At 34.1% G+C, this 10059-nt stretch overlaps 1 protein-coding gene across 1 annotated transcript; it reads left to right on the top strand.

The window, feature by feature from the left end:
* Nucleotides 1–248: 248 nt before the first annotated feature.
* LOC112058413 (zinc finger protein 189) lies at nucleotides 249–6269 on the top strand. Its single transcript, XM_024099221.2, has 4 exons — nucleotides 249–1203; nucleotides 2165–2362; nucleotides 3445–3548; nucleotides 3889–6269. Exons 1-4 carry the CDS (start codon nucleotides 336–338, stop codon nucleotides 4414–4416), a joined length of 1698 nt encoding a protein of 565 aa, XP_023954989.2. The 5' UTR covers nucleotides 249–335; the 3' UTR covers nucleotides 4417–6269.
* The last annotated feature ends 3790 nt before the right edge of the window (nucleotides 6270–10059 follow it).

Genomic DNA, 10059 nt, shown 5'->3' on the forward strand with positions numbered 1-10059 from the left:
CGATTATATTATTATTGGTGTACATATATTAATAGAGGTAAATTTGTAATGTGAATTATCATTATTAACTAACTACCTAATTAGTAGGTAGTATATAAAGCTACCGACTTAGTAAATTTTCGAGGCGACAAGGTGTTATTATAAATTGCATGTGCTTTTACCAAGATCAAGCGTCTTTCATTGAAATCGTTTATGATGTAAAATTTCTTGAAATGGCGCCAAAAGAATAAGCGCGCAATCCTCCAAAAATAACTCGCGGGCAGGTTAGTTTCACGCTAACTCCGTAGCATATTGCTAATACCGGTCTTCACATTTTTTGTGTAATTCTTGTTATTATGAGTGCTACCGCAGCCTCCTTGCCGTGTCCTATTTGTTTACATACTGGTGTTTTTAATACTGCGCAATCGCTGAAAGATAGATTGATTTTTGTATCGACCAATAATATTCTGTGTCCGATATGTCAAGAAGAAGTTTCGGGGTTGGACAAGCTGACTATACATTTGTTCAGCCACATTCAAATTGCACCACTACAACAACGTACTCAACAACAACGTGATGAAAAATGTTGTACAAGCAGTGTACCTCAGCAAATGGAAAAACCGCCGTCGGAGCCGCAAAAGGCCAAAGTTGTGGTATCTAAAAATAAAACATCATCGCCTACGCCTAATACACAAATGAAGTTTGTCAAAATATATCCAAAATTGCCTGTTATAGCATTAAACACGATGCCGATTATAGATATAACGCCCAAAGCAGAAGGTAGCGTTCAAAGCAACAACTCTCTTTATATACCCGCTGTAAAAACTGAAACACCCATACTGCCGAGTACCAATAAATGTGATATTTGTGGACTCCAGTTTGTCGATGCTAACATATTAAGAATGCACAAGTGTTTGATACATAATATTGAAGACAATTCTCATCACACTATCACTCGATACGATTGTCATCTTTGCTCAAAAAATTTCAAGATGCGAGGCTCTTTGATGGTCCATTTACGAGTAGCGCATTACGGGTTCGCATCGAATAACAACTCTGAAACGAACATTGACACTGAAAATAAAGATACAAATGGGAATCACTTATCAGATGTTAAGCCTGCCGATCTAGACCGGCGTGATGGTAAACAATGGCAATGCGACGTCTGTAGAAAATGTTTTACAACAAAGTATTTCCTCAAGAAACATAAACGGCTTCATACAGGTTAAAATTATTAATGTTAGTGTATAGGATAATCTAATCTTACACATTATTTTTGAATTAATTGAAATTAATAATATCAGCACTCTATATTTCTACTTACCTAATTGACTTAACATCAAATTATATATATTAGATGTCTTAAACCGATAAATTGTCATAAAATTAATATAAACAACGCTGTTCTCATACCATACAAATTCAAATTATCTGCTTAAATGAGACATGATTTACAATCAATTAAAAATTTATAATCAAACATAGTCATTTATATCTAGATAATATAAGGTATAATTTCTGTAATAAGTTCGAGTAGATTCATGGTACTGAGACTGGAAGAAACAGAATTTGTTTGAACTTCGTTTCTAGTAAATAAAATGAGTAGATAAAAATAAGAACTTTATATTTTAAGTTCAAGCTAATTAACTAAATCAACAAAATTCAGTCAGTGGTTTTATGTCATCTAGCCCATAAAATTAATTAAATAACCTACCTAGTCAAAATAACGCTTTATAATGGCCATTTTGAATACATAACATGTACTCTCATTGTACTAACTTATTTCCATTTCACCATACACCTACGAAGGCTTTTAATTAACAAAATACTATTTAAAGTTAGTTAGTACTAGTTAATAACAAATAAAGTGCTAAAGCTAAAATTTATTTTGTGCTATAGTTACATCGAAGTTGGTTTGACTTTGGATGTAATAGTAAAATGAAAACACACCACTGTTTTGAAAACTGAAGGTTTCTGCACATCTAAAACACTGTTACGTTAATTAAAGTGGTACCGGAAAATGCATGTGGCATAAAACCAGTTTACCAACAAATTACAAACCGTGGCTTAACACTCCTTTAGTTTATCACAAATGCGTCTGTCAAACACCAGACAGGTGTAAACCTTACAATTACAACCAAAGCCACATCTTCCGAAAATAGATCTGTCTGTACTTGTATTCCAGGAGAAACTCCATATGCGTGCACTCAATGTAACAAGACGTTTACATTCCAACAGTCTTATCATAAGCACCTGCTATATCACAACGATGAAAAGCCACATACTTGTAGTTTTTGTGGCAGAGCCTTTAAAGAACTGTCAACTCTTCACAACCACCAACGGATACACACTGGAGAGAAACCCTTCGCTTGTGAAACTTGTGGTAAGTTGATAATTAAGTATGTACCTACCGAAAAAGAAAAACTATAAATATACTGTAGGACGGTGGTGTAACTATAGGGTGGTAGGAGTTAGGACTGAAAAAATCAAAACTCGTACCCTGGATCTTATAATCACAACAAACTAAAAACAAATGGATCGCAAACTTAACGAATTACAATTAAAGCATTCCCTGTATATTATCATTGCAATTTCATTATTAATGTACCTAGGTACCCGTTGACATGTTTCCAATAAACTACCAGACTGAAACTAAGGTTGTTTTCTATTCTTTACATGTTAGCCCTTGAATAATCTCACCTGAAGGTAAGTGATGGTGCAATATAATATGGAAGCCGGCTAACTTAATAGGAGTAGGATGAAAAGCCACACCCCTATCGGTTTCTACACGACATCGTAGTGGAAATTGTACATATGTACGAGTATACTGTGCTGGAACGCTAAATCGCTTGGCGGTACGTCTTTGCCTGTAGGGTAACTAGCCACGGCCGAAACCCCACCAGCTAGACCTGGACTAATTCAGAAAACCTCAATCAGCCCAGCTGGAGATCGAACCCAGGACCTCCGTGTTGTAAACCTACTGCGCATATTACTGCGCCACGGAGGCCGTCGTATATACATAGGTATTGCTGTATGATATTTATACCCGTTAGCTACGCTACCGCGTCGCTGGTCCAGTAGTTAACCTATTTGGATCTTTAGTTCACGAGTCGGTATTTCTTCCAAGATGTTCTCAGTAGTTCCCTTGAATTCGAAAGTCGGTGGAGTTACATCCCAACACCTTAAAAAACCGTTAAACTATTTAAATCGGTTATCATTTCATAGTGATTGTTACTAGTCGAACTTTATCACTCTCTGCAACTCCAGCCCTCGTTGTTACAGTAAGGTTGTTTTGACTCCCTCTCTCCCACGCCACTTCATTCTCCATAACTCTCACTCTCATACACAAGGGAAGCGCCTTGTCCTCCAGTAGGCTGACTAGTCTGACAGTTAAGATATTAATATTAAGTGTGTCAGTCGTAGCTTCGTGCTTAATGCGAAAATATAATTCTATTTTCTTTCCAGGAAAATGTTTCCGGCAAAGAGTTTCTTATCTAGTCCACAGACGTATACATACTGGTGCTATGCCTTATAAGTGTACAGCTTGCAACAAAAGTTTTAGATACAAAGTAAGATTTCTTCTTTTTTAAATGTGTATATATCCCAAAGTTTGTACGTGTTATAGATTCACATTATAGGTAGGTACATAGATAGCTTTTGTCAGCTACTTTATTATTATAGCTCCAGCTAACATATTGCCATGCCAAACATGAGTATAATACTTCGAGAGTATCTATGACTTCGAAACTGAAATTTAATTGATTATAAAAATAATTTAATGTGACATCATGACAAATATTATTAATTAGAATAGACCAACATTTTACTTAAGCGAAATTGATTAAGTAAATTATTTATTAATTTATGTACCTACTATTTTATATAAAAACACTTTTATTTTAATTTCAGGTCTCACAGAGAACTCACAAATGTCAAGTTCAGCCACCAGGCACAGTTGTGAGGCGAATGGGAGATTTTGTTGAAAAACTTAAAAAGAAAAAAGAAACTAATGATAATATGAATCCAAACAGCAATGTGACTGAATCTCATGATGATAAATTTGAAAACGCAAAATATCCAGAAATATCTGAAGTCAACGCTGAACTAGTTAGAACTGGCGCACAATTATCTTTGGAAGACATGGAATCTGAAAACTTCACAATACTTTCTGAAGCCTTTGGAGAAAGTAATGCGACATGCTCTAATTATTCTGCGGCATTACCGACCAATGCGCCACATGATGAAAAAACTATCGACATAATATCTAACATCGACGAGTTAATTGATTCCATACCAGGAAATGAAAAAAGTATACCGTCTCCATCAGACATTTTAAAAAAACTTTGTTTATCAAATGAGGAAGACTTTTTCAACGCAAATCAAAACAATAGTGATATGGCCTATGACATGAATAAAGACTTAAACGATTACTTGTAAAATAAAATGATAGTTTGTTTGACATTATTAAATTATCGTTGTAACAAGGTTGTAATGCAATCTTTTTTGTTTATTTTGTATAAATATATTTAACTTGATAATAAAAAAATTGACATTAAAAACCCACAGACACCCATGAATTTAGGTAAATTAACGATATTTAAGTAAGAAAGTCTTTCCAGTTTCCATCATGATAAATAAAACCGGCCAAGTGCGTTTCAGGTTAAGTGCAGTGATACTGATAATACTGATAGCAATACACACTATGGGATAGACAAGAATATATATAATTATACAAGGGGCTAAAAAGACCCATTATATACGAGGTATTTTTAGGGCCCGAGATGTAAGGCGAGGGCTGCTAAATAGAAACCGAGTTTGTAATGGGTTTAGCCCTCAGACCAATTATAGAAGGACCTGTATCGCACTCATAGTCACGAGCAAAATTGTCTGTCATTTTCTGATGAAAACGAGCTGACATTTTGTATATATCTTATACTAAACTATAAGTTTTTGCCCGTTTTTTACCCAATTCAATTACACAAAAAGGTATTTTTACGGAGCTCTTTAACCGACGAACACGATTACAACTATTTAACATCGATTCCATAGAGACGGTTTTTATAATCACATTAGATCGTTGATCATATACTTTGACAGAAAAGTAACGTCTAGCGAGGCAGGTCCTATACAATAATTGGTCTGAGGGTTTAGCCCCACGTGTTACACTCTGCTTTTCACTACGATTGCGAGAAATTAAAATAGTTTAGTACTATTTATAATAATTGAAAATTAAATGTACAAAGTCTACAATTTTGGATATTAAGGGAGATGCTTTTACCCGGTAACATAATTTCCGACTACTGTGAAGATGAATAATGAGTATGTGAGGTAAACGTGGGAGATAGTAGTTTAAAAAACTCCCTTCGTAAGTGAATCCATTCGTTGTTGTTTTCTCTACTTTACCTATACTACAGCCTTTCTTGACGAGTACTGTTTACCAACAAAGAAATTAGAAATGAAGGTAGAAGACGCATGTAATTTCATAACTTAATTATTTAAAATTTTGTATAGTTTGTTTATTAATGGTTATATAAACATATTAACCATATCTAATTGTTCTAAGCTGATTAATCAAATTTATTTTATTTTATTTAAGAAGAAGTTAATTATAATTATTAGTAGGTGTGAAATGACTAGTGATTTATACGCTCGTTTTTAATTTGTTTGTTGGTAAACAGTATTAAAAATCAAGAAAGGCTGTAGTATAGGTAGGTATTTAAGTAAATGCGTCACGACTTGATGGTAACAGATTGAAAATTTCATCCATCTCCAAATTAGGATCACCATTCTCACTAGATGAAGACAACAATAACAATTAACGTTGAAAAATATGTAAGTTACGGTCACAAATTTACAATGAATTTCTTAAAAAAATCAAGTGTCTATTATTCACGCCAATTGTTTTTTAAATTCTCGCTTTTTAATTTTAATTTTTCTTTTACATGAGAAAAAGGCAAAGGTATTAATTACACCGTACAGTATGTCCCATGTCTTCAAATCTCGCTCTATTCGCAACTCAATAAAACTAAATAAAAAAATGATCGCATTTCACAGACAAGAACACTGCATTTCATTCCAATTTAAAGTTTTTTATTTATTTTTCAAAACAATCAGGGCCTTACTTAAAATGATTCTATTTTCGAATAAAACCTCCTCCGTTTTATAGTAGGCTAGTACTTGGCTAGTACTCGTAACAGACAAGAATTAAAAAAAAAACAAAATTACTTTAGCCCCTAGAGGCTGAAATGCTTGTTTAGCCCCGCTGTGAAGTTTTTTTTTTATTTTACTTTTACCATTATAAAAATGTGATTAATGTATATACCCATCCTTAATTTCTGCTTTCTTTGCTTTCTTTTAACTTTGAAACTAACTTCTGAGAATTTTATAGAAGTGTAACGATCCATTTTGTTATTGTTATTTAGCGGGTACCTACGTGCGATTACGGTTGAAAAGTAGAATATACCACTGATTTCAAAAACTCCACTGTCGTTTTAGCTTTTTAACTTTTAAAGTAATTGTTCCTATGCTATAACACAACACTCAGCTGAAACGAGAGCATGGACAGACAGGCCTTCCTCATTTTATGAAAGAAAGAAAGGCAAGTACAGTAGGCAACTATGGTATTTAGACCGTGGTGTCTTTGCAGGTTCCTAAATGGTCTAAGATCCGTTATAAGAAATATATACCCACATCTATTATTTATTTGTAATAATAATAATTGTCATCACATCACATCCATTGTATAATATTTTCTAAAGGACATCACGAGTAAGGTTTGGTTTTGGTCCTAACAGCAGTTTTAAACCTGACCATATTTTAATTATTTTCCGCTTTCGTTGTCTGATAGAAAAAGTAATGAGTAGGTACTTCATAATTATACAATTGATATTCAAATTAATACACAATTCTAACAATTATACTTATACAGGTTATAACCGATCTAAATCGAATTTTTCCGTTACTATCGGTTTTTAATTCTCAATGTTGGCAATATCCCTTTTGTGAATGTGTGTACCTTCTGTTTATAAAACATAGATACACAATATAATTAAATTGCGTATGTGTGAGGTTTTGTTGATGTGATTGTGAAATGTAAATTGTGAAAAAAACACGCGTTGGGACCAGCCAGCTGTTTTTGTTCTCAAGTGTTAGAAAATTCGTGTAATTCATTATGGATCAAAATTGAACAGTGTCTATAGTATTCACGCGGTGTCATTTCGTGAACTGAAAGTGATTTCATTACGATTTCCGAAATTTAGGTGGTGTTGATAAAATAATCGATTTGAGGTTTTTGTCAAACAACAGCTATCTATAGGTACATACGTTGTTAGTAATTTATTACGTCGTATTTTAGTCTTCTTGCAATGTATGTGCTTTAACCGAGCCGCGGACTTGTGTGATATGATATGTGATATCTGAAGATTCCGCGTCAGACATTGTTGGGTGAGTTGAATCTCAAACAAAGAAACATTTTGCTTTTCATTATTGATGTTTACGAAGGCCATAACACATTTGTAGCAGGCCTTGGAATTAATTTATTCTTAATCACCTAATACCTACCTGCTTGTTTGTATGTTTGGAATAATATTAAGTTTTGAATTCTTTTATTTCTTTTTAATACAACACAATGATTCGAATGTACGCATGTAAAAGTTATTTATATTATTACTGTGATTGAATTATCTTGAAATTAATCCATAACATTTATAAGCCTAAGTTATATTATAGGTAATTGATAGAATATTTTATCTTGGCTAACGTGAATGTATTCATCAGTCATCACTGAATGTGTTTGTAAAGCCTTGTTTACACTGTTGTGATTGGAACCACAGGATGATGACATAGTAATCTGCATTTGACTACTGGTTTATCTCTTCTCGGCTATGGATTTTGAAGTCCCTAAACTACTACCTCTTTGGAGCAGTTGGTAATGCTATGGGTTTGGTATTAACTCCTCAGCCACGACTAGTTGCAATTCTACCAATAGTATTGTGAATGAGCACTGTCTTTTGTATTCCATTAACAATCAATCAAATTCATTCTAGATAAAATCAAATGCCTAAAACCCATCTGCTCATAGTCTTTTTGATTGATTGCACGATATTTCATGGAACAAAAAAAAAATCGACAAAATCAAAATACTCAAATAATACAAAATTGAAATCTTAGAGCTCCTGCTCACTGAAAATTCTTAGTTGACCAACTAAATCGCAGAGTATACTTACAAGTATAGCAATATATAACAGCCTGCACATCTTCTCCAACTAAATCGTCCAACTAATAAATTGGACACTGATCGCATCAGAATTCTGATTCCCTTAAGACAGTAATCCCTACAGATTATGTACAGTTAAAAAGGTTTTCCTTTAGTTCTTCGATAGTCGGCCCAAAAATTGTGAGCGGTCACCCTTACATGGTGCATGAAGCTAGGTCATTACCTAATATTTATGTAGGTTCTCATGATATGTCCTCAGCCTTAGATTTGAAGGTCATAGGTTCGAATCTAGTCGGGGCCATGCACCTCCATCTTCTCCATTATGTGCATTTTAAGAAATTAATTATCAAGTGTCTCAAACAGTGAAGGAAAAACATAGTGAGGAATACCCGAGTATTTTCTATGATTGTGAAGTCTACCAATCTTCATTGGACCAGCGTGATGGACTTATTGGCCTAACCTGGGCGTGCTCAACAGTGAGCCATAAATAGGTTGCTAATGATGTAGGTAAAACCTACTAATATAAGAGTAATTGACCTCAAAGGGGTCGGGAAGTGTTATCATTTTGGTAATTTCGCCTATGCCTGCCAATAGATCAAGAGACTTGTGATATGCAAATTGAATTTTTTTATTTTATATTTTTCTGTTAAAATCGTTGCCTGTTTCCGGGCATGACAGGGTTTTTGATACACTGTTTATCACATAATATTGAGTTGAAGAGTCAAAGGGTTTTATCAGTAACATCTGATAGCAATAAATATAGAGTTCTATACATTCATCTATAGGGTGTTGCCCACGTTGTATCAGCATGGTGGGTCCAAGCTCCAAAATTATATAAAATAAAGGAGGACGTCTTGTGCTTTGGAGTTACAAATGGTTTGCAAATAGGCTGATAATGTTGCAAGCAAGCTTTTGTCCTGTATTCTTTAAATTTTGTTTTATTAGGCTAGTCTTATTGTAGGTTAATTCTGGTACGAAAATCAAATATCTTTCTGAGGAGAACAATACAAGCAGTGAAGTTGAATATTGACAGGTATCTTATACCTCCACCCATATCACAAATCTCAAGTTATAAAGTGTTTTTCAGATAGCATGGGTATGGTGACAGTCGCCTGTATGACTTTTATAATACGTGCTATTATCGTGAATCGCTGCAAATTTTCAAGAGTGAAACTAACTGTCACCCGCACCATCCTACATGAAACAAACAGTAGTTGGAAATCTCTTACCCTCATGGATGCCAAGATATTTTTGTACAAGATTAATATTACTATATTATTTGAGTGCACACAATTTCTTCATTAACTTATCATTACTTATTGTTTAAATGTTACCTATCCTAATTATGTATTATTTTTCATTACTACTCTCATTTTGTTTTTAATTTATAAATATGTCAAGCTGGTTTGTGTACACTTCATAAACTCAAATGTACTAAGAGAGATTGAGTTCAAATTTAGCACAATTTACAATCAGCTTTAAAGGGTTTTTGTCTAATCTAAGGATTTTGATTTGAGATCTTTCTGTCAGATTACTTACCTTTGCAACCACAATCGTTATCATCAGCCTATTGTAATGACCCACTATGTGAAGGGCCTCCTTATGAGAGGGGATATATATAACCCACCACGCTGTTTTAATGGGGGTTGGCAGATTTAGGGTGAAAATGTTAAAGTCTATAACAACCACTATCAAATGATAATGACTCCGGAGACAACTCTTAGAGAATAAAGAGTCGTTCCGCCCATTTCTTTCGCCTTTGCACTCCCATTAGTCGATGCTTCTGCGCTCGCCAAAACCTCTGGTCACGCCGCTGAGATCTGAGAGATAAAGACGCCTATGGTTTTTACATTAACAAAAAAAAA

The sequence above is a fragment of the Bicyclus anynana genome, unplaced genomic scaffold (assembly GCF_947172395.1).
Source record: "Bicyclus anynana unplaced genomic scaffold, ilBicAnyn1.1 scaffold_112, whole genome shotgun sequence".
Taxonomy (NCBI): domain Eukaryota; kingdom Metazoa; phylum Arthropoda; class Insecta; order Lepidoptera; family Nymphalidae; genus Bicyclus; species Bicyclus anynana.